This window comes from Electrona antarctica, assembly GCF_951216825.1.
Source record: "Electrona antarctica genome assembly, chromosome: 18".
In the NCBI taxonomy this organism is placed as follows: domain Eukaryota; kingdom Metazoa; phylum Chordata; class Actinopteri; order Myctophiformes; family Myctophidae; genus Electrona; species Electrona antarctica.
In genome coordinates, this window is record NC_136799.1 from 35,893,272 (window position 1) to 35,918,497 (window position 25,226).

Sequence of the window (25,226 nt, forward strand, 5' to 3'; positions counted from 1 at the left end):
TGTCATGATTTATTATGTCATGATTTATGTCACAGTAAAATCAAACAAGAATGCATACTTAAAAAAAAACTGTTTTCTAGTTTGACATCTTACTGTCATTTACAGTCAAATCAAACAGAATGCATAGTTTGTAAAAAGGGAGTTCCAGGGTGACCCCAGCTAAAGGATTGATAGATGGGAAGCAAATTATGTATTACGTACAAATGGAAGCAAAGGGTCCCTTAACTTAACCCATTTAGGCCTGACATCGAAATAAAAAAAACGTTCGCTCTGAAAGAAGATATATTCAAAGATTTGTGCCGCATTTATGATTTTTAAAAAATAGCAGATCTATGAGCTTGTAGATCTGCTATTTTTCAATAACTAAAGTATAACAATGCTTAGTTAAAAACACAGGGGTTCCCGCCCAAAATGGGTTAACCCATTTAGGACAGGAACCCCTTTAGGGTTTTTTACCTTTGAATCCGGGAACCCCCTTTGTGGTAGTTGTTGCTATGTACAGTATATAGCAACATACATGATTCTTTTTGTTAAACTTGGGTTAGGATTTAGATGCCATTTTTGTGAGTGGGGTCCTTGAAATTACAAAGGTTGCAATTGAACTGAAGTGATGCCATTTAGTTTGTCGTCTCTTCACACTTCTGTCTCTTTGGGGCTGGTTCCGCTGTAAAGTCTGTGGAGAAATAAGCACCTTGTTTAATATGTGATATTCACTTTCGGTGAGAATAAATGCATCCAATGTAAATGGATTCTTACCTGTCTGTTCACTGTCCCTGCTGAAGAGCACCTCTTTGGGAAGTGTGAAGCTCACACACATCATATCCTTGTTTGGAGCTACATTTCGCACCAAATGCACAGAGCATCGATCCTCCAGGGAGAACCCAAGGCTAGAGGAAGCCCTTTCCACCATGTCCTTCTTAGGGTTTTCGTCTTTAGAGAACCCGTAACAATGCACTATGGGCAGGTTGTTCTCACAGGAAAGCTCCCGGCTCAGGAGGCCTCTGAACGCATCCAGAAACTCCAGAGCCATGGCGGGCAGGTTCATAACCACGTGAATGCTGGCTGTTCCCTTCAGCAGGGCGGGAAGCTCCTGCTTCATAGGTCCCTGAATGAATGCCCTGCCATCCAGGTTGAAGGTTCTGACCTTGCCGTCCACTTTGTTCAGCTTGCTGTTGTGTTGTAGCCAGCGATAGGACTCTGGGTTGAGGTCATTGGCAAGTACGATGGCACCACGGCGGGCAGCAGGGATGGCAAAGGGTCCCACACCTGCAAACACATCCAGTACGATGTCTCCACGTTTGAGGAGGTCCACCACACGCTGGTGCTCTGTGCTTAGCCTGGGGTTCCAGTACACACGAGAAAAATCAAACTCGTAGGTCACCCCATTTTCTTTCACCTACAACAGGAATCAATAATTTAAGTGATTAGAAGAGACCCATAAGATTAAGATCAGTGCATACTCATTTTGAGTGAATATTAAAAAAAATAAAGAGATTCTATGTAATGTATCACAATAACTAAAAATCAATGCATTTAACCTACTTTAGCCATCATATTCTCCTCTCCAGCTAGCACCTCCATCTTGAAGTTGCGGTAAGTCGAGTCGATGATGTCCGTCTTATTGACCACACAGGTCACCCCTGGGTTTTTGTCCATTATGACTTGGCCTGGCATGGGAGCAGCAGAGATGTAATGTTATGCAATGAGGAAAGCCAAATTGAATAAGCTCACTATGTATCCTATCCACTTACACATAATGTAATTTATCTGTGATTGAACATCCAGACATTCCATTCGTAAAGAGTGTTGTCATATAAACGTAGACTTCCCATTCAAAATGAAGGTTTGTGCCAAAACCATATATACTTTCAAGTATATTCTAACAAAATGATTGTGTCATGACATGTACAGCGTAAAAAAATCATCTTACAATAAATGAGCCACAACTCGAGAACCAATTTATTGCCATGGCAACCCCACACCTGCCATTTTTCACAGTCAGTTTGCACTCTTCAATCATTCTCCACACATTATCCACAGCCAACCCACCCCACACGCTGGGCAAGACCTACTACACTGTAGTGTATCGGCAGAAGTAGCTGGATTTTGGCGGAAGTACCACTCAAGGAAATGACGTTGACACTTTACAAATCTGTTTACATTCTCCGTGAATGAAACAAGTGTTGTGATTAGTCAAAAAAATATGGCATCTGGGGGAAATACATCTGACGGTTGTTCCGGCCCGACACTTCCGCCGACTCTACAGTGTAGGTGCCTGGTCTTGCCCAGCGTGGGGGGTGGGCTGTGGATATGTCTGAAGAGTGCAAACTAACTGAAAATGGCATCCTCACAGATGAGTAAGACTGGGACCGAGGCTACCCACCCCTCCACCCCATATGGCCAGGCCCATATACTGAGAACATATGGGATCTCCATATATGGGCATAAAAGGGACAAGAACAGGCAGATATAGAGAGCTCCATATATGGGCACAAAGGGGACAGACAGACGGTTAAAACAGGTGCTATGACAAACAATATAAGGGGTATTTTATACTTTCATCGTTCCCAAGTAGGCCGGTGCGGTGCCCGGCAGGGGACAGGTCTAGTTACTACAATTTTCCAAAATGTAGTCACCAATATTTTTGAAATGTTTACTATTAAGTATCGGGTATTGATTGCATAAATAAATACCAAAATGTACATGAATTAAAACATTTCAATGTGATGCGTTGTTGTGAGCTTGTAGATCCGCCATTTGACATGCAAGTTAACCCATTCTGGGCGGGAACCCCTTTTGGTGTTAGCATTATGTTATGCTTTAGCTATTGAAAAATAGCAGATCTACAAGCTCATAGCTTGTAGGTCTGCTATTTTTGAAAAATCGAAGAACGACTGACATAAACATAGCTTTTTCAGAAAACTGTCAGGATGTAGAAGACATTTTTAGAATCTGATCTCAGGTCAAAATGGGTTAATGCAACCAAGTATAAATCAAGCCTGATCCTCACCTATGAGGTTCCTGTAAGGCAGCTGATGGTCTCTCAGGTTCATGTGTACGATGTGTCCGACTCGACTGAACGCTGCGGAGACGTCTTGGCCCTCAGGAAGCACGGCTCGCAACACATCCTCACTCTTCAGGTTATCGTAGGTCAGAGGCAGCACATAGTACTGGAGCTCCTGAGGGACATCAAATGAGCGCATGGCCTCGGCTTCAGCCTCGGTGAAGGAACTCGCTGAAGTCACACAGCCGGGATCCAACAGCAGCAAGCGGAAGTTATCCGTCTCACTGCTTTCCTCCTTAACAACTCTGGTGAGTCCTGAGCGCGGGATTCCGCATCTTTTCAGACTTTTCACAACTTTGTTTATCACTCCTTTGGGCACACGCACGGCTGGGACTATAACCGTCTGGGCGAAAGCCTCTCTGTCTAACGTGGTCATCCCGCGGACCTCTGGAGGGGCCCTGTAGAACTTTCTGTCTGGCTTCATCTGGCTCTGCTCGGAATCGGTCATGGTCATGGCCTTTAGAACAAACGCAGGATGGGCTGAGACTTGGTGAGAGACTGCAGAACAGAAGCTGCGCTGCAGGGTGGGGATGTTCACCTTTCTTAGAGTGCACTTAAGTCTGAAGAGCCTTGTGGAAATCCTGCAATACATTTAACAAATCACTGTTATCATTGCTGTAGCCTAGCCCTTGTCAGAGTACTTGGTGTTCGTCAGTATTCTAAGTACTATGACGTCAGTCAGTACCCGTTGTCAGGGTACTTGGAGGCTAGTGTATGACGTCATGCCACGTCGGTCATCTATCACGTGTCGTGCACCCGTCAAGGTAAGAGTACCGATACACATGGCCAGTCATTCTCCATTCGTTTGTTACCATATCGAGAGACAGACTAGGCTATGTAGATTCCTGAAAGTGTATAGATTGACTTGTGCGTGCTTTGACTTTGCATGCAATCCTGCAAAAAACAAAACAAAACGCTGATTTGACCGAGTTATTGACGCTTATAATCAAACTCAAAGCATTGTTGTCACGTACGTATTTGTATTGTTGTCACCCACGGTCATACGCCAAATGTGAAGGCGTCAGGTTGGAGACATGCACTCACATCAAACTATAATGGTCCAAGACGGTCACCGGTCATGATGTCAGGCTTGTGTATCAATGCTAACATTAGCTCTGGTCCATAGCTCTAATGCCTTCTTTAGAATGAATGGACCAGAGCTAGCTAACACACTGACGTTTCAAATGTATAAACGTATTTGTCCATCAAGAGATTACGGGCGTTAATATTATTATTAAACTCCCCAAATGTTCTCACAACTCACCTTAACATTGCCTCTGTGTGCACATCATACATGCGTCTGCATAGCACGTCATCACTGGTAGACTTGGACTCGTGTGGGATTGATGCGATTGGTCGACTGGGCCGCGAGCCGATCGCTGGTTGGCTGCTGACATCGGTGACGGTGAAAATGCGACGGAGTCTGGCTTGTCATGTGATCTGATCACTGGACATGATGATAAATATCAACAGTCAGCAACTATAAAGTTTAGTTGGAACTTGGTAGAGTTGTAGTAGGATTACGAAGATGACATCTTGAAAGAATTGCTTTATGTCGGCACATTATCGCCATCATTACATTTTGTCTGTCATAGTTTGTGCGGTTGACGCGTGAGAGTGAAGTAAAGATGAGTTTCAGTGTTAACAGACCTGATGTTGAAGGCGATGGAACCATCGGCGACATGGAAGGCAATGAAACGACTCCTTTAATAGGAACTGTAAGTATGCTACTCCAAAAAAGTATCATGATATGTATGTTGTGCTTTATAACCTTAGTAAACATGCAGTGCACGATCACCAGTCATACAGCACATTAAAGCAGCAGTAGGAAACCTTGTCAATATTGTCAGACAGTCAAAAATCAACAAAATGTAGATGGATCACATGCTTGCCCTTACATTTTTGTGTGGGTAATTTGTAAGTCAGTCTGGTGTAAATTGTTGCATCGTTTCCACGTTCTTGCATGTTAAATGTTATACTAATTTGTATGCAGGGGGTTCCCTTCTATTGGGAAGAATTCTAACAATAAGCTCCATTGTAGCAGTATTTCTTTTAAACACCAGGAACTGCACAACTGTTATTATTAAATATTAAATAATAATACATGTGATGGAATCTACAAGGGTTGTTCAATATTCTATGACCCATTTTTAAGCTTGACTTATTTTGTCATGGTCATTCTCATTCTACATTTTTCTTTGGTAATATAATTATAAAATGTTACAAAAGTGTAATCCAAGGGATGAGTCAAAGTATTTGGCCATCAATTCAATCCAAGAGGGATGTGGCAAACAGGCCTAGTCCTTCCCTGCTTCCCTAGGATGTACATGATATAGGTCAAACGGGAGCGTACCTATGTTCCCCAGGTTCTATGTTCCCCACCATGGAAAAAAGGTTATTTGTTCCCCACTTAGAATAAACCAGAAACCTAACCTAGTAATTCTAGTAAGACTTTATTTATGTATTTTAGCAACTTAGTGTTACTAGTAGCAAGTTCTCCATAAAAGTCAGAGGTTCTTTACTCTGGAATTCACACATACTTATTGCCAACTCCTCATCTTCACTCTGTAACTTTAAACATAGATTGAGGGCCAGCCTCTTGAAGCAACCCTCTCCACTTGATTCTAACGTAATGTAGCTTTATTGTGCATACTCGGACACAGATAGACATGCATGTACCCTAGGCACACTAAGGCTTGCGTGTGCGTGCATGCGTGCACGCACGCACACACTTGTGTGCGCGCCTGCCTAGGCTACTTAAACCATCTAGTCTTAGCCAACTAAAAATGTACACTGGCATAAAATAAACGAAAATATAATTGCTCAGACTCTTCAACAAAGATGGCAAAAACTAACATTCTTTGTACTTATACATACAATTGTATAGTACAAAACACTGAAGTCCTTAAACCAGAAACCTAACGCTAAACCTAAACCCTAAGGTAAGTGGGGAACATAGAACCTGGGGAACATAGGGATGACCCCGGTCAAACCATTCCAACCAAACCCATATTCCGAAAATATGTATGCTTTTATTTATTTATTTTATCTTTCATTGCTGTTGACCAGTGGTTCATAACACTATTATAAACATATACACCAAAGAATCAGATATGGTAAAAAGTATAAATGTTAGCTTGTCCTTGGTGTAATGATTTGAATCTAGAGACGGCATAGTAAGACGTTTGTCATAAAGCTCAGCTTCTGGTGATTCAATACAAGGTTTAAATTAGAGCCTGAAATTAAGTCCTAGACCACCGATTAGGCGATTACAGATCATTTTACATATATTCTGTCAAAAGGTGCTTTTTTCATTATTTTCTAAAGTTTCTATTTGAAAACATTTAGCACACAAACATATCAAAACTATGATGACAGCTATGCATCCTAGGTCTGTTTCCTAAGGAGCTAATTATTTAAATGGTCTTCTCCAAGCTAAACACGCAAATGCACTCTTTTGAGAAAACCCAGACAAACCAGATATCAAAGAAAAGCAAATAATTGGTTCTCCAGCACTTGCGTATTGTTAGGACAAAATCACTCTGTCTTTAAAGTAGCCTAATGTAAATGTTTTATGGGGTTTTTTTGGTCCAGGTTTATCATCTTTTTTATTTATTTGTTATTATTGTGGGGAATTTAAAATACAGATGTGTTACATCATGTATAATTTTTTTATTTTTTTACCAGTCTGGACTTCTCCCTTCCAATCTGATTTGTTCTGTTTTCTGTGCAGCCACCAAGAGAACCCAGGACCAAAGGAGCCTCTTTTGCCTTTTCTGTTTTTAACCTGATGAATGCCATCATGGGCAGTGGCATACTGGGGTTAGCATATGCTATGGCCAGCACTGGCATAGTCAGCTTCGTGTGAGTATGGCACCCTCAATCACAGTGCTCGTAAAACAGCTGCTATTCTTTCGTGAAGAGTAGATACAATAGTGATCTTGTTTTACTGTTCAGTTGAACTTTGGTGTGATATCGTATTGTCCATCCATTGCTCTCTAGTATTCTCTTGCTGCTGGTGTCCGGTCTGGCTGGCTACTCCATTCATCTCCTCCTGAAACTGTGTGACCAAACAGGTGAGAGGCATTGCTTGGTTGATTGCATTTACTCTAAATTTCATCTTCAATCTGTCAATCAATACAAAAGTCTCATTGTGTCTTATCTCAATCTGCTTTGTTGATTGGTGAAGCTATGTGTGATGTTTATGGCGCTGACCAGTACTGATGTCAAAGATCATTTGGTGTGTGCCTGGGACCCAACGTACTATATGAATTAACCACTTATTTCCAAAATAGTGAAAATAGCTGATCTACCTAAATGTGAGAGCCGGTCTACTTTCAATCTCAACCCTGAACTGTCCTTATTGCTGAAATCACTGTAGCTGAAAGGCAGCTGATATTTTTGAGTGGTGCAACCACTCCCTTAAGGAGCTATGTGTGTGGCTGGCTGGGTGGGTGGGTGGGTGATTGCGCCTGAGCACGAAAACAGCATGGTTGTTTTTCACCACCTGTGCGCAACCTAACACACACACGCACATATTAACTTTATATATGGTGATTTCGGGAGTGACAGTACAGTAGAGGGTACAGTAGAGGGACCCCCACACGGTAACTCTGTCATTCTCAACCGTTTCGGACGCGGGGCGGCTCGCCTGAATCGGGCCGGCACCCTGGGTGCGTTCCTGTGGGTGTGGAACATTTGTACATAATTATTTTCGGGTTATTCGATACGGTACAATAAGGCAATAGATCATCCGAAGTTAATTGAACCCCAAAAATGTAAGAATATTTTAATTGACGATCTTGACAAAAAAAACCCAAACATTCATACCGTATTTATATTGTTCCTGATGCTCTAGCTGCCCTGTTCGGTTGCTCCGACGCCTCCCTCGCACTGCCATATACTATACAGCAGACGCTCATGCTCGGTACATTAGTAGCCAAAATAATTATTTTAACTGAGTGGAAGACACCCACTGTACCTTGTTTCACTAAATGGTTTAACGGATTTGTATCGTTGATACACCTTGAGTTGAGAGGCTGCGTTGCAACGGCCAGGACAGTATAGCAACATTTGAATATACTGTATATGGGGCCCTATTACAGCTCACCTTGACTCCACTGTATAACTGCTGTTCTGTTTGCCCTGTTACTGTGCTCTTGTTAATGTTTCAAAGTTGTTGTATTCATTCATATACCTTCAGTCAGACCTATCAGTTATCACGATAGGTCTGTCACTCGTTTTGTATACATGATATAGTCTGGTGTACGTGTCATTGTTATGTATGTCTTGTTTGTCATGTCTATAATAAACATAATTAAAACGAATGTTAAAAAAAAACATTTATATTGTAAATAGCACATCGACAAATGATAGATTATTAGGTTGCTAAAACATTATTAGATACATTTTCTGTTGATTGATTAATCAATTATTCTATTAATCCTTTCACCCGTTAAGCTAATACATTCTGATTACATGCAGCTGTAACACTGGAATCGCCCTCTAGGGAACAGTAAAGGTGTTATCTCATCATTAATTAGTTGGATATGATCAAAGTTGGTTTGTTATATTTTATTAGGCATCAATTCATATGAAGAACTTGGAAATCGAGCTCTGCAAAAGCCAGGGAAAGTGAGTATCCTGTCTTGGATTGCATGGGTTTACATTGTCTAAATACTCTAGAAAGCATATCCCAACATAACTAATTAAGTCATGTGATTATTTCCTTCCACAATACCAGGAAAACATATTGACATTAACATTTATTTTTCAGATTCTGGTTGGAAGCACTATTCTCATCCAAAATATTGGCGGTAAGCTGACATTATTTCACTAAAGCAACACCCATCCATTATATTTGACAATGTATTGAACATCCACACCCATTTAGGTGTTGTTTTCAGGGTTACACTACTATGCCCAGTTAATTTAAGAGTGAGATAGTGCCTCCTACTGGAGGACAGCGGACTCTGTGCCATATTAGTGCCTCTGCTAGATTCCCTGATAACCTTTGACCCCTAGCCCCCCTAGCCGTTGTGCTCCGAGCCGCCCTCCCACGGGCCTGAAACCTGACTTCGCCCTCTAATTGATCACTGATGGTAAACCCACTCCCACCCTCCGTGTGATGAGTGACCTAATGGGATGCCTCCCCCCCCCCCCCCCCACCACACCACACCACACCACACCTCCCCTCTCTTCCTCCTCTCCCATCTCCATCCATCCCTCAGCCTCAGTTCCCCTCACGCAGTTGAGAGCTGAGGTGATGGCTCCTCTGCAGTCATTAGTGGCGAGGCTGAGTGGATTACTGCAGTGCCCTCTGGTATGGTTGTGGTTTTGCACCAGCATGGGACAGTATGTGTGAGCGTGTGAGCAAGCGAGCATACCCGGAGCATCCGTCGACACCCTGGGCCCCTTTTTTATAGGCGTGCAATTAGTCCCACTCTGGGTAAACACTCATCTATGTTGCCAAAGGCTGGCGGGCCAATTGACCTTAATTGCTGGCCCGCCTAGGGCTGTCACAGCCCTGTGCTCTTAATGAAATGAAAGTGACTTAACTTGAATACACTCTCCCACTGTGCAGACTTTGTTGGCCACACACAGATAGTTTACTCAAGATCTTCTAGAATTGTATGTTTATTATTAGACTGTGTTATCATTCCAGTGTTGACTGTGCCAATATTCTTTGTTTACTCAAGGGCCCTTTGTTTAGAAATGTAAGTATCATTACACCAGGAATTTCCATTGCTTTTAATGGCTGTGGAAATATTGCTGTACTCATCATAACCAACTGCATGAAACTAAACTATTACATCATGCTTTGCAGTGTGATGCCTGTCATTGTGTATCCACTTGCGTGGTCTAAAAGTAGGTCCTTGTTTCATTGACATTGATGGATGAAATGTCACACTGTAACTTAGCTGCGGATAGACTACTGTAGTTACTGCAGACATCCCCCCCAGCAATGTCTGGTAGTCTATTAGCTCCATCAAATATTCTCGTATAAGCGCTAAGCAGACACACTAGTACTTAGTAATGGCATTTGACTAGTGACAGTGAGTCAGTGTCTCTGTGTGTGTGCATCTGTGTGTGGGCAGTAATGTTGCTGAAGGAATTTTCTAATGAAAACAATTACGGGATCTTGGGGATTAGGGTCTATGCTGGTTTAAGGCAGACTCAAAGATCTGCCCCAGGGCAGTAAGGTCCCATCTCTAACCCAGGATCTGCCTGGCTTCCCAAATCTAAATCCCCTAACATTACCTCCCTTTACCACTGGCTATAATCTGCTTCAGAGTCTCCATTCCACTCTGGCCTTGCCCAGGTCCAAACATTACACACCTCTCCTCCCATGCCTCCTCCACCCTGGGTTTCTCCACATGTCCTCCCATGCCTCCTCCACCTCCTCCCATGCCTCCTCCACCCTGGGTTTCTCCACATCTCCTCCCATGCCTCCTCCACCCTGGGTTTCTCCACATCTCCTCCCATGCCTCCTCCACCCTGGGTTTCTCCACATGTCCTCCCATGCCTCCTCCACCCTGGGTTTCTCCTCATCTCCTCCCATGCCTCCTCCACCCTGGGTTTCTCCACCTCTCCTCCCATGCCTCCTCCACTCTGGGTTTCTCCACATGTCCTCCCATGCCTCCTCCACCCTGGGTTTCTCCACATCCCTCTCCTCCCATGCCTCCTCCACCCTGGGTTTCTCCACATGTCCTCCCATGCCTCCTCCACCCTGGGTTTCTCCACATGTCCTCCCATGCCTCCTCCCATGCCTCCTCCACCTGGGTTTCTCCTCATCTCCTCCCATGCCTCCTCCACCCTGGTTTTCTCCCTCTTTCTGATGCTTTTGGGGGGCCACATTGACCCGCAGGAAGTGGCCATAATCCCCTCTCTGATTGGTTGTCTAAGAAGCCGGGGGGGGGGGGGGGGGGGGGGGGGGGGGAGGAGCCCCGCAGGAGACGTGTGCGATTTCCTGTTTCCCTATGAAGTCAGAGGGGAGGGAAAATACCTGGATTAGCGTCAGGGATCATTATTGTTAACATTCCTGTCCGTACCGTTCCTCTATCCTGGCCTCTACCACTGCTTCTACTCCTGTCCGTACCGTTCCTCTATCCTGGCCTCTACCACTGCTTCTACTCCTGTCCGTACCATTCCTCTATCCTGGCCTCTACCACTGCTTCTACTCCGTAGTTGGAACATCTGCATAATGTCTGCTCCTCAGCACAGCGGTTTTTGATGGGTGATCCGGCCGTGTTCGCACGTGTGGGAGGCTGGCGGTGGAGGGCGTTAAAGTGGAGATTGGAAGTGGGAGGAGGAGCGTATTCCGCTGCATGTATTACGACGTTATACCATCCGTCCCGGTGAAACGCCTCACCGTCAGATGGAGAAAACAAAGGGGCTGATGACTTAATGTGTAGGAGGCATGCAGTTGTCTACGTCTCTACGCCACTGCACAGCACACAGGGACTGCACAGCTACAGGGGAGAATGGGCAGTGACTAAATTGGGGAGATAAAGAAAAATAATTACCAAACAAGGCGCGCTAGTCTGGGTCTGTTGTCACCTAGTTATTTATAGAACAATCACAAGATGGAACATTTTATCTTCTTTAATTACATTCACACAAAACAAAAAAGGTGTCTTCTCATGTAGTTGACTCAATGACATATGACTTCCTTAGTCCAAAGTCTTTCAACAAGTAATTATTAACATTACTAGACCGGTGTGCATCGTCCTACTCGGGATTGTTTGTCCCATTGTAATGTCGTGTATTGGTGTTTGATTGTTTGCACACTTGTGCAAGTCTACAGCTCTTTTTAAAAACGAATGTATGTATATTTTCTGACCAACCCTCTACTTGTGTGTCTCTTCAGCGATGGCGTCCTATTTGTTCATCTTGAAGGAAGAGCTTCCTGCTGCCATCAGCAGCCTCCTCAGCCCTGATGCCCCTGGGTAGGTATACTGTGTAGAAGAAAAATAAAGTAACACAATTATTAACCAACCATTCTGGGCCTGTCGTTATAGGCGGGAATATGCAAACCTTCTACAAAAAAATAGTTGCCTGGGTCCAGAGACCATATACTCAGTTCGCCCACTTGACTGAGTGGACTGCTTCGTAAAGTTAAATTAGTTAATAATTTGTCGGGGTAATTCCTACTGGCATTGTGCAGAAGACATATGTTGCTCGTCGGTCCAGCAGTATGCAAGACGGAGACACACACAGACCGACCCTCCACTAGACTTCCAGCCACGCTGAAAAAACAAACAAACATGATTCTACAGCCAAGCAACATCATGATGGGTCCTAAATTTTACACTACGACAAATAAGTGGCACTTATGCCCATCCCCCCCAACACATTTGACAATGCTAATCCATGAGGCTACACTGATACAAACTGATCTGAGGCCAGCCAATGGGAACCGTATGAGAAATGTGATGGAGGATGTCTCGCCAAACCACAGTACACTAATACACTGTCTGTGAGCGATTGGAGGGAAGCCTGCGCTGGGTGTTGTGTAACGCAGAGCAGACCTAGAGGAAGTGTGTGTTTTGAGAGGGAGCCATTCGTCACCCATCAGCAGCAGCCAGCGTCCTTCACTGGTCCTGCACACAGCACAGAGTGTTATTTTAACCACATTAAACCCTGGCGTCCCTGTTTTGAGGGACATTGCATTTGTTTATTTATTTTTCAACAATTGTAGTGAAGATAGCAGACCAACAAGCTCACAGCACGTCGCATCGCAACAGGTTGTGAACTTGTACATCAGCTAGTTTCACTATTCGTCGTACGGTGAAGTATATACTGTGTACTTGTGTAGGGCTTAAGTGGTTAAAGTTTAAAAATGTACCCTTACTGTATGTGGTTGTGTTGGTGGATGCCCCCCCCCCCCCCAAACCTCTGACAATGCCTCACACAGAGCAAGTCCTACGCCAAGAATGTAACTATCACTTTATTATCAGGCACACTGATTTAAGCGAGAGTTGTAGCTGCTCTCCGTCCGATCTGTCAACATCTGAATCTTCCTTCACACACAGCTGCTTTGTATTAGCTCCCCCTCCTCCTCCCGGTCCCTTCACCCTCAAATCTCTCACACATGTTCTCCCGGAATCAGAGTGATACAAGGGGATATCAGTTTTGCCATTCTAATTGCGGCCCGACTGCTGAGGGAAACAAAACAAGCGCTGTTAATGAGTGGCTTTGGGTTGTTAACAGACTTCATATTCAAACCCCCATCAAAGCCTGAATAAATGAGTTGCTTCATATTAAGAAGCTTTTCTACTTTGCTGGCTCATTTGTCTTAATGTGGTAGAGGGGAAACGTGGTTGTGCTTCGTCTTTCAATGTTGCTCTGTGATGTTGATGATGATGATGATGATGATGATGAGGAGGATAATGCAATGGTTGTATGTCCTGGTTAAGTTTGTCTTGTTTAAGCTGCAGGGATGGGGGCCAAGGTCATGGACAGCTGTGATGGCTTTGTGCTGCATTGGCCAAGATTTATGCTGATCTCCAACACTTGGTGGAGATTGACTCATTGGCAGTGTTCCTCCAGCCTTGAGGGAGCACTGTCCTGCAGCTTGTTAAAGCGTGAAATGCACCACATTTCATGGGTATTCTAGGTATCCTCTTCTCCTCCCCCCATACATACAGTAAACTCCATTCAAGCTCATCGGGGTGGATCCCAGTTGTAGTTGGAGATTATATGAATCTAGCAACCCCTGTACCGGCAGGACAATGTGTAGCAGACAGCAGTGGGCTGGCAAGCTCCAGCTAGGATTTGCGGAGTGGGCGGCTGGTTTTTGGGGGCTACTCCAACGTTGGAGTGTAGGAGCTGCAGAAGTGAGACTCGGTTGTAGTCAGAGGAGTGGCGGCCTCTGTGACATGCAGTTTAAGGACCAGAATCTGTGTAGACAGCGAGACGAGGCCTTCAGCGCCTATGGTAACCTCGCAGCTGTGAGGCTGCCAAACGGGGGTCAGTGGGTGTTGATGCGGTTGGAGCAGGTGCTGCCGACTATGGGAGCCCCATAAAGAGCGCTGGAGCCAGTCCCTCGTGACCCCACGCTGCGGGCCGACACACAGCAGCGCCAAGCCGAGCCAGCGCCCCTCCCCTCCCCCGCCCGCCCCGACCCCAGCGAAGCCAGCATGCCTTCCACATGTGTCACCACTAGCCCCCCCCCCCCCCCCCCCCCGCTATACTCCTCCTCCCCCCAAGATTCCCTAGCCTCTTTCCCGAATAAACCACCAAGGCTATCCCTCAGCGAAGGAAAATATTATTCCCCCTCTACCAAAAACCCCAGCAAGTGAAATCTGGCCTCATCTGACGGAGCGACAGAACGTTTGCATGTGAATTACATAATTGTTATGGTTTGCGAGAGCTAAAGCCCTTAATTCATACCACATGATGGGTCTGTCTCTCTGTATTTGAGCACGAAATGGAGACAAATTTCCAGGGCCAGCCTGTTTCCAGGCACTAGAGATCCATCTCCGCTGTCCCCGCCATGTCAGAGCTCCGGGATGCTGTGGTGGGAAACATGGTTTGATTCAGCATCAACATTTGCCTTTGTTATTTCATGTCCCTTCCCTCGTGTGCTGCTGTGTCTTATTCTTCCCCTGTCTCCCCTGTGGTGCTTTTCCAGAGATGCCTGGTACGAAAATGGCAGGATACTTCTGATCCTGGCGACGCTGTGTGTGGTTCTACCTCTGGCCTTATTGCCCAAGATTGGTATGTGGAGCTAATCCTAATTTATACTTCTACTATAGGGTTGTAACATGCTCTGACCCAGATGTGTACACAACCTAGGTGTTGTAACATGCTCTGACCCAGATGTGTACACAACCTAGGTCTAATACTGTACATTTATACTTCTACTATAGGGTTGTAACATGCTCTGACCCAGATGTGTACACAACCTAGGTGTTGTAACATGCTCTGACCCAGATGTCTATACAACCTAGGTGTTGTAACATGCTCTGACCCAGATGTGTACACAACCTAGGTGTTGTAACATGCTCTGACCCAGATGTGTACACAACCTAGGTTTTGTAACATGCTCTGACCCAGATGTGTACACAACCTAGGGTTGTAACATGCTCTGACCCAGATGTGTACACAACCTAGGGTTGTAACATGCTCTGACCCAGATGTGTACACAACCTAGGGTTGTAACATGCTCTGACCCAGATGTGTACACAACCTAGGGTTGTAACATGCTCTGACCCAGATGTGTACACAACCTAGGGTTGTAACATGCTCTGACCCAGATGTGTACACAACCTAGGGTTGTAACATGCTCTGACCCAGATGTGTACACAACCTAGGTGTAATACTGTACATTTATATCTAGGGTTGTAACATGCTCTGACCCAGATGTGTACACAACCTAGGTGTAATACTGTACATTTATATCTAGGGTTGTAACATGCTCTGACCCAGATGTGTACACAACCTAGGGTTGTAACATGCTCTGACCCAGATGTATACACAACCTAGGTGTAATACTGTACATTTATATCTAGGGTTGTAACATGCTCTGACCCAGATGTGTACACAACCTAGGTCTAATACTGTACATTTATATCTAGGGTTGTAACATGCTCTGACCCAGATGTGTACACAACCTAGGTGTAATACTGTACATTTATATTTATATCGTCTCTCCCTCTCTCAGGGTTCTTGGGCTGCACCAGTAGCATTGCGTTTGTCTTCATGCTATACTTTGCCGTCGTGGTGAGTTCTGCAACACGTCATCCTTATGTCCTTCCTCTCATCTCTTCTGTCTTTTGCACATTTGTAGCGAGTTAGTTATTTAGTTGTTTTTTATTTATTAACAGCTACAATCCAGGACTTATTTCTATAATGATAATTGTTTTAACCAAACTGTGTGGTAGAGTATGTTAATGCAATTAACTAGTCGGCATCTTTGTTGTAGTTCGGACATCATTGCAATTGCCTCTCTCCATCAGGACATAAAACGTACAAACTGTAGCTTTAAAGTGTATTACACCTCATAGAGTGCCACTGCCCAGCCCACATGAGATTTTTACCGTTGAGCGAGAGCACATTTGGGAAAGCGAGCTGTTTTAGAATGAGTTTTATGCAATATCTCTTGTCAACCAGTAGTGGCTCTAACGGCTACAGGGATCTAAATGTCTCAATGGAAAAGCAGGGAGACCACCTGTTAGTTATATTGTTTTAGAATGATACTCATATCATACAGAGTGCATTCAATCACTGGTTCTCAACCTGTATGTACCCACAAAGATAAAATGTAAAAAAGGTCACTTGTGGCCGTTGTTGTGGCAGGCCGCAAGGGATTGCAATTGGGCCCCTAAATAATTGACAAATGACAAAGATTTGAATTATGATATAACATTACTATTAAAAAGTGACAACAATCAAATAAGAACTTAAAGTATACTACTGTAGTTCCCTCGATCCATGGTGAAACACAATCGATCGGTTGATCGATTGAACATCCTCTGAAAATGCACGCAGGCCACCCATCTGTTCACTAAAGAGGTCAGAGGTCAGAGGGCCGGCTGCGAATGCTCTCAAGATTTCCAAGTAGGCCCTGATCCAGAAAAGGTTGAGAACCACTGGATTAAATAACATTTTATTCACAGAAAACGGTTTTGGATTGCATCTTTTAAAGCCTGTACACATGATCATACACCAACACAATCTTACAGTAACTTGTGTTTTCCTCCCTTGTAGGTTATTGTTAAGAAATGGTCCATTCCCTGCCCTCTTCCTCACAATGTGACGATGCTACCAAGCACCTACGGGGTAACAACAAACATACTTAGCACGTGACACACACACGTAGCACACAGACATACAGACAGACAGCACCATGGAAAGGGTCACCGCAACCTGAGGGAGGTATGCCAGACCAGAAAGTCAGGGATCAATCCAGGAGATTGAGTTTACTGATTGAGTCTGATGAGGACCAGAGAGAACCCTGCTCTGTGAATCCTGAGGGGAAGGAAGTTCAGATCACCTCGCCAGAGCCGGGAAATGAACTTTAACCTTTTTGGATATACAGGCAGTAGGATGACTTCCCTGCATGCAGCCTTAGCGTGACTTAACACTTAAGCCCTGTTCCTAAGAGTGTCAAAAAATAGCTGGTCCACAAGCTTGTGGCCTTGTAGATGGGCAATTACTTTAATATTCTAGAAGGTTGTTTAAAATAAATGTCACTATAGTGACATGCCCAAAATAGCAAAATGGGGGTGGATGGTTTGCTTTTCAGACCGTAACCAGGACAATGGAATTTAATTTAACCGTGCCCACCTTTGCAGCATTCCTGCAGAACATCATCTCTGAAATAATGCTCTCTCTCTCTCTCTTTCTCTCTCTCTCTCTTTGTTTTCCCAGGTATCAAATTCCAATGACTCAGACTGCACGCCCAAACTCTTTGTCATCTCCAGTAAGGTGTGTATACGTTTTTTAGGATGGATCTTTTCAGCCCCCTGCAACAACACACGCAGAGCATGTGAGGCAGCATGTCATTGTCAAGACTAAGAGCGCTACACGCTTGTTTGACACCAGTTGACATTTCCCAATCATTAAATATGAGGGATTGGACTGTGTATAAGGACCACCACATGCTCCAGTGGAACATGCAGCTGCCAGTCACATGTGCTTAAATGTCTGCAAAGAGCACATGTGTGCATGTGTGGTGTGTGCAGAATTACACCAAGCACATGGCGGTTTCACAGTATGGTACAAACAAGTTAGAGCATTAGCACATGCACATTTCTAGGTCTTTTCTGAACACGTTTAATCAGATGAGGTTGGATCTGTAACTTTGCTTCATCACACGTCACACTCTGCAGCTCAGCTAGTAATAATAACTATTAATAAAACCCTCACCTAGGGCTGGGCAATGCCTTGATATTAAATTAATATTGTGATGATAATAAGGATATTGTGATATATATACTGTAAGTGTTCCTGGTTTAAAAGGCTGCCTTACAGTAATGTGATATCATTTCATGAACTTAACTGGCTGTGCTATAATTTGCCTTTTATATAGGCATTGCTGGTGATTATTATTATTAAGATGTATTTATTGACAATGCGCAATGTACTATCTATCATTATCTTTTCTCTCTTTCTTTTAAACAAGACATAACAAACGGGAAAAGGGGGGAGGACACACACACACACACACACACACACACACACACACAATATGAAAACAATATTATATATCAATATTAACCACAACACCTTTAGACAGTATCAGTTCAAATTAAATCAAATCGACTATGAGGTGATATTGAATGGTAGAACATCGTAGAAATTGCACCAGTTGTTTGTACAGTATATTGCAGTTTTTCTCCTAACATTGCTATTTATCAAAAGCCTCATTGTGTAAATATTTATCCCCACAATATCATAACAATATTGATATCAAGGTATTTGGTCAAAAAATATTGTTATATTTGATTCTGTCCATATCACCCAGCAGCACTACCCCACCAGATATCACAGTATTACCAGCTAAGTTGTTAATGTTGCATTGATGTATATGTTGCAGAGTGCCTACGCCATCCCCACTATGGCCTTCTCCTTCCTGTGCCACACAACCGTCCTGCCCATCTACTGCGAACTGGACCGGTCAGCATTAAAGACTTTTCAGCCACATCCTAATTTATCTGCAATCATCAAACATATTATGTGCTAGTAGATGGACGAAATAAATATGAAGTGCTTGTTGTTGTCTCCCGATGTGTCCTTACAGACCTACAAAGAAGAGGATGCAGAACGTCACCAATGTCAGCATCTGTCTGAGCTTCATTCTTTACCTGCTCTCTGCCCTGTTTGGCTACCTCACCTTCTATGGTAAGAGAGCAGGGACAAACGTGGACGTAATGGTGTGTCTTCACCAAATGCTCTTGCGATAACCGCCATGCCAACTAATGTTGTCCATCTTTAACAGATCACGTGAATTCTGAGCTGTTGCTCAGTTATGATTCCTTCATGCCACGGGACGTCATGGTGATGATTGTTCGTCTCACCATCCTCCTGGCTGTGTTGCTGACTGTGCCCGTCATCCATTTCCCTGTGAGTAGACAACCCCTCACTACCCCCCAACAGCTATGTAGAGTGTGTGCAGGCTGCCTATTGAAAAAGAGGCTGAAAGACACGCACGTCCAAAACCTACTAGGCTAGGCTGGGTGCTGAGCAAAAAATAGCAACAGTATCCGATTGGTGTGCGTCTACCTGGGTTGGAGGCCGGCTGCTTTGGTGACGGGTGTAAAAAAAATACATTGTTCTGTTGTGAAGCCACGCAAATCTGATTCCCAATATGAAAACTGTAGATTGGCCTCAAACTTCATAATACATGTAGATGACGTTGGCAACTTGGCATGTATGTTGGCACAGAGTCTGTTGGAGTCCTCTCAGCACAATGGAACCATAGTCACCCTTTAACCACTTTAACCCCTGGCTATTTCGGGCTTGTCATTATAGCTGGACATTTTCAAAAATAACGCCAACATGTTTTAAGTGGTTAAGCTGAAATGTATCCTCTAAAAGCAGACACCATCGGCTTCCACCTAGCCGCCGACAGCCCCAGTAGCTCTACTACTACTAACTAACTAACGTAATTGTGTCTGATCTGACCACGTTCCAGGCCCGTAAATCTCTGACTGTGATGCTGTGTGGAGGAAGGCCCTTCTCCTGGCTCACCCACGTCTTGGCAACTGTAACCATCCTGGGCGTGGTGCTGCTGCTCGCCATCTTCGTTCCGGACATCAGAAACGTGTTCGGCGTTGTCGGTACGTGCACTGCTATTTTTGTAAATCACTTTGTGCACGGGGAGTGGAGTTACATCGCATGTAAAGTGTATGGTATCCGGGTTCAGTCCCGAGGTCAGGCCTATAAAGCCCCACTTTCCTGTTTGTCCCCCCCCCCCCCAGGGTCAACCACATCCACCTGCCTCCTGTTTGTTTATCCTGCTATATTCTACCTCAAGATCAGCAGCGGACCTCTCAGATCACTGGAGTCTGTTGGGGTAAGCACACGCTTCTCCCAATATAGGATTTCTAACGAGTCTTTTAACTTTCTTTGTTTCATGAGTTATTTTACTCATTGTTGTGCTTACTTTCTCTCCATGTGGGCGGTATTGTGATGACAGATATATCAATATTATATTATTATAATAAATATATTGTGTTTATTAAACTAGGTATCCTCTGCAGTTAAAGCGTGTATATTATTTAGGGGTAGGAATCTTTGTATGCTAAAAACAGGAAACGTGCATACTTTGTCAGATTTATAAATGCCACATAATAGTGTTTTTTCTCAATGGTTAAATATGTTTGGGAAGCACTATTAATCACCCTGAAAATATCATTACATGATCAATGTTGAGCTATTCCGTCCATATCACCCCAGCCCTATAGGCTAGCCCCATAACTCCCCATGTGGTTCTTCTGATTAAAGTCCTCTGTGTTTTCTAGGCTGTCGCTCTGCTGGTGTTCGGACTGTTGGTGGGAGTGCTCAGCTTCTCTGTCATTGTGGTCACTTGGGCACAGAATTCCTGAAAACCAGTAAGCCCAGCACCAGTAAGCCCAGCACCAGTAAGCCCAGCACCAGTAAGCCCAGCACCAACATCATGTAAACCCAAGACTGAACAAAGGGAAAGACGTGCCAAATAAAAGGGATAGAAACATTGAACACTAATGGATGAAAGGAAACGAACAGAGGGGTTGATCATTAATTGTTGATCATTAATTTTCATTACAATAAAGATTGTATAAACTGTTATATATAAGGCTGTAGAGATTTTTTATATGTTTTAAGAAGATCATTTTATATTCCTTTTTGTTGTGTTTCTGATTCACAAGCTTAATTAATTTTAAAAGCCTCATTTACACTTGTAGAGTCACAGTCTACAACAAATCAATCTGTTTTAATGTCCCCATTTTTATTTATTAATCCGTGCACACTATATAATAGTGTGTACAGATCTACTGTAGATCAAATGTGGTTTTTTTATGCATTGGTTTTACCCATTGCCAGATGATATTCAGGTAGTGTCAAGCAGGTCATTATAAACTGCCAACAAACCTCCAGTGATTGTCTAAACTTTCTGGTGCTAATTACAATATTTTTATTTGTGGCAAACTCTCATTTATCTGGTTATTTAGGGGTTCAAACGGCAAAGGTCCAGGAACCCTATTGTTTTTGTTGTTATTTTTCTAAAAGTGCGAGAAAAAAAAGCCATTCCACCCTCTACTCAAGGAGATAAATAGGACACGCTTCATTAATCTCTCAAGTAATCTTCTGCTCTAAAAATGATACATTTGTGTATTTTGCGCATTTTCCTCAAACTTCTATTTTTGACATCTCGTTAGAAACCGCACTGGGTCAATGTACAGACTTCACTGATCTAGAAATGGCAATCCGTTTTGATCAAAATAGCAACAAATGTAGTAATGTGAAACACATACCGTATTTACTACGGTAATTTACCATATTGCAATGACCACGTGAATTATTTGAAAGAAAATCAAGAGTTTTTCTTCTTGTCCATTAAAATTCATTGCCACTTAGGCTATATTTTTATATTTTATTTATTTAACCTTTAATTTAACCAGGACTCATTGAGCGCTCTTTTGCAAGAAGTGAACTGGCCAAGATAGGCAGCAGTGCAAGTCAGTGCATGAAGATTTACAATGACTTCCAGTAGTAGCCTTGCCGAGCCATGAGGCCCATAGTGCAGGAGCCTTGCCGAGCCATGAGGCCCATAGTGCAGGAGCCTATCTCCTGTTTCTGTAGCATGAGGCGGCTTGATGTACAAGTACACCCCCTGGACATGACGCTAGTATGTCGCAGGGACAATTACTTGGTACATGGCATCAAATAAAAGCAGGGTCAGAAAGTTAAAACATAGGCAGGACAAAGAGTTTACCTTTAAATGATTCATCAAAGATGTAAAAGCTGGAAGTGTTCTGCACATTTTGTAGGAATTCCATGTAGAATGAGCAGAGTGCATGAATGTCCTTTCACTCATCTCAGTACAATAGGAAGAATCAATCCTTAGAGTGACAGACATAGCGGTAACATGAAACTATCCCTGAAAGGTATTTACAAAGACTATTTTAAACCACTTCTGGACCATAACATTATAAATGGTGTGTAAGGCCTGGCTTTTCACTGTCTGTCAAACCTTGTTAACAGCACACCAAACGGTTTACATGTCACTCTAACCTTGATATGTTTCGTATTGTTATTTTTCCCATTGTCATTCTGCTGGATTTTATTTTCCTTGCTCCCGGTTGTATTCTTGAAAGAAATCCACTTCTTGAAGGACTGTTTAAATATCACACATCGGGTTCATATAATAATGTAAATGGTAAAAATGCTGCTGCTCTTGTTATTTATATCTGCTCCAAGACCAAAGACTATGAACTCTAATTGCAGGCATGCAATGTATTTGTTTACAATGTTAAGATTATGTTCAAAATGGCTGATCAATAAAAGGGATTTTCTTTTCATACAGTAGGCTTTTGAACTGTTGACTTGTTTTCTGACCACCACAGCGTCTAGATCGGCTAATCAGTATAGCATGTCATACAGCCATGTGTTTGATTGGCAGGCGTAGTACTGACATAAGGACAAGCTCCTCAGTGTCGGGCTGGGGGTTCTGTCTGCAGCTAATGAAAGCCAAATGCTTGGTACGTTTCTAATCACTATGCTGTTTAGATTCTCTTCATGCTGGCTCTGGAACCTATGGCCACCCCACTGCTGCTTTTAATCTAAGGAATTAAGGCAAATGTATACTTTGTCACACGACTGCATTGCTCGGCGAGAGTAACAGGTTTTTAAGATTACAACACCACATCATCTTGAAAACACGTTATTTTTGGCCAGTGACAAAGTATAATGATTTATGCTCCGTCTTACGACCGTGTAGTGCTAGGTAACATAGCTCATATATACAAGCTCGCAGATGCAATGCTTTGTGTGCTTTTAGATTGGCTTTTTCGAGGGGTGACACCTTCGTACGATGACATTTAAACCAGGCTTAATTTAGGCTTTTAACTGACCCGCCTCCCCATCCTCCTGTAAAGCAGTGCTTCCCCACCACGCCTCACATGAGGTTCCTCAATCCACAAGATACCCTCTGACCACCGTTCCTAGGAATACCCTCTGACCACCGTTCCTAGGTTAAGATACCCTCTGACCACCGTTCCTAGGAATACCCTCTGACCACCGTTCCTAGGTTATTCCTATGTTAGACAGCAGCCCTCTGTGATTGAGTTGAGCTTAGCCTCTATCAACACTGGTACATTTTGCCTGCTTTGGCTTAAGCTTATGCATGTTTGATAGGGCAGGGAGGATTTTCCTCAGAGCATGGCTCTAGTGTGCTGTAGACACATACATCGATGTTAAATGGTTACAGACGCCAACAGTTTGGAGGTTGGCCCCCTGTCACCATTGTTGTCTTTTGGTCGGATCACAAAGTCTTCTGAAGTGGTGATAATCAGGAACACAACAGCACCCTCCTCTTCCAGACCATAGGATGCTTCTTCCACACGAGCAAAACCCAAATACTACACAAGATTACCACCTAGTGTTGGACCCTGTACATAGCAGCCCATAACTCTGTTCCTCCCCACTTTGTTGACATTCCTTTCTTGGCTTATCCAAGCAAGAGATATATAACCAGATGCAGAAAACTTCTCCCGGCGTTATCACGTGTTGGAGATGTGCATGTTTAACGCAGACCAGAATTGTTTTTATGGAGGCCGGGACTGGGGCAGGCCTCCACATTGACTGGGAGAGTGTTTTTGTTTAGTTAAACTCACTCACACTCTGGGCCTTTGTCCAGTCGTATGACAGCACCATCTCCCAGGGCTAAGAGACGGAATGGAGCTGAGGAACGATGGTGGGCTGAAATCAAACCCCCGTTGGCAGCCTCCACTCTGGTATTATTTTAAGAGGTGTCGCTTGTGTTCTTTGAAAAGTGTTTTCTGTTGTTGTAAATCAGGACTCGGGGCCTGGCTGGTTGGTATCCCATGAACCTACTTTGACCCTTGTCTATGTTAGTGTTGACGCATGCACACCACTTGAACATGTATACTTTCCTGTAAGTGAAAATCATATTTTAATATCAGTCCTGTCCAAAGTAGCCTTGGAAAACCATACGTTTTTATTTCCAAGTCCAAAGTGACTTAAAGGGGCATTCCACTAATTTTCAACATTTTACTATGTCATTAATATACCTTAGAGCTGTTGTGTGTTTCCTAAAACTGGAGATCTGAAAAAAATCATTAACATGGTGAAACACATCTTGATGATGTCATCAAGATGTGTTTCACCATGTTAATGATTTTTTTCATACTTACAGTTCTAGGAAACACAGAATGGGGGAACTTTTTAATTATTTCCACACAACAGCTCTAAGGTATATTAATGACATAGTAAAATGTTGAAAATGAGTGGAATGCCCCTTTAAGTCTAATTTATAATTTGTCATACAAAGTATAAATTCAAGAATGTTGCTTTAACTGTCCTTTTCACATGAGCTCTCAAACAGTTATGCATTTTGATTGAATATTTTTTCCTTCTTAGTTATTGTTGTATGATGCAGTTACACATTGTCACGGATGGGTCATGCAAGAATCCTGTCTTCTCTGCCTCCATTTTCATCCACCACGCTGCTTTTCTGCTCTTAAATCGATTTCCATGCTCTATCAGTAAACATGCTTTTCATGTCACACTAAGAGCATTCCTCACTCTTGAGGACTCTTTTTAAGACCACAGATGCCCTTTCATTCAACGTGCTCCAGTCATGGTACCATCTACTCTGGTGTGAAGCACAAGTACTCAAATAAATGCTGTTTACAAGACTGTATTGATAGAAGGTCCACGGTCAGGGCGTTTCAGAGAAGACTACTTGGTGGGACAAAAGAATCGACCTCTCTTTCACACCGGGGTTCTGGATATCTGAGTGAGATGTCCTCCACGGCGCTCCTGCCACCTTCACCTTACCACATTGACGAGTCAAGTGCTTAACCGTTCTAGGCAACAGAGAAAATGGTGAATGCGGAGAAATAGCCTGACACAGCCTACTCATCACTTGTCAGTCCACAATCTGCATGGGACACAATAGCAGCATCACAATAACAGATTGACTTCAGCG

The 25,226-nt window shown here is 43.5% G+C and overlaps 2 protein-coding genes across 7 annotated transcripts; one reads left to right on the forward strand and one right to left on the reverse strand.

Annotated features, from left to right (window-relative positions):
• Positions 1-20: 20 nt before the first annotated feature.
• On the reverse strand, positions 21-4,430 carry trmt5 (tRNA methyltransferase 5). Of its 4 annotated transcripts, XR_013792332.1 has the most exons (6): positions 4,329-4,430; positions 3,011-3,645; positions 1,543-1,667; positions 757-1,396; positions 376-673; positions 21-337 (listed from the first exon to the last, which is right to left on the reverse strand). XR_013792332.1 is itself a non-coding variant. In XM_079528803.1 (5 exons), exons 1-5 carry the CDS (start codon positions 4,358-4,360, stop codon positions 618-620), a joined length of 1,488 nt encoding a protein of 495 aa, XP_079384929.1. In that variant the 5' UTR covers positions 4,361-4,430; the 3' UTR covers positions 21-617. The 4 variants fall into 4 exon arrangements, 3 of the variants coding, with proteins under 3 accessions (XP_079384929.1, XP_079384931.1, XP_079384930.1); XM_079528803.1 differs by having other exon boundaries at positions 21-673; XM_079528805.1 differs by lacking the exon at positions 4,329-4,430 and adding an exon at positions 4,109-4,261 and having other exon boundaries at positions 21-673.
• slc38a6 (solute carrier family 38 member 6) lies at positions 3,671-22,582 on the forward strand. Of its 3 annotated transcripts, none has more exons than XM_079528801.1 (18): positions 3,671-3,828; positions 4,660-4,782; positions 6,798-6,928; positions 7,067-7,140; positions 8,646-8,698; positions 8,841-8,880; positions 11,934-12,012; positions 14,700-14,785; positions 15,732-15,790; positions 16,778-16,849; positions 17,441-17,497; positions 18,609-18,688; positions 18,813-18,913; positions 19,011-19,135; positions 19,707-19,851; positions 19,993-20,087; positions 20,536-20,621; positions 20,652-22,582. In XM_079528801.1, exons 1-17 carry the CDS (start codon positions 3,733-3,735, stop codon positions 20,617-20,619), a joined length of 1,500 nt encoding a protein of 499 aa, XP_079384927.1. In that variant the 5' UTR covers positions 3,671-3,732; the 3' UTR covers positions 20,620-20,621; positions 20,652-22,582. The 3 variants fall into 3 exon arrangements, with proteins under 3 accessions (XP_079384927.1, XP_079384926.1, XP_079384925.1); XM_079528800.1 differs by having other exon boundaries at positions 20,667-22,582; XM_079528799.1 differs by having other exon boundaries at positions 20,536-22,582.
• Positions 22,583-25,226: the final 2,644 nt, after the last annotated feature.

Excerpts from the sequence above, each read along its gene's own strand:
- trmt5 (XM_079528803.1), bottom strand. The coding sequence starts at position 4,360 with ATGTATGATGTGCACACAGAGGCAATGTTAAG. Across the intron at positions 3,646-4,328 it reads CACACAGAGGCAATGTTAAG|GATTTCCACAAGGCTCTTCA; the intron begins GTGAGTTGTGAG and ends AATGTATTGCAG. Across the intron at positions 1,397-1,542 it reads AGGAGAATATGATGGCTAAA|GTGAAAGAAAATGGGGTGAC; the intron begins GTAGGTTAAATG and ends TTCCTGTTGTAG.
- slc38a6 (XM_079528799.1), top strand. The coding sequence starts at position 3,733 with ATGACGTCAGTCAGTACCCGTTGTCAGGGTACTTGGAGGCTAGTGTAT. Across the intron at positions 19,136-19,706 it reads TGCCCGTCATCCATTTCCCT|GCCCGTAAATCTCTGACTGT; the intron begins GTGAGTAGACAA and ends ACCACGTTCCAG. Across the intron at positions 20,088-20,535 it reads GATCACTGGAGTCTGTTGGG|GCTGTCGCTCTGCTGGTGTT; the intron begins GTAAGCACACGC and ends TGTGTTTTCTAG.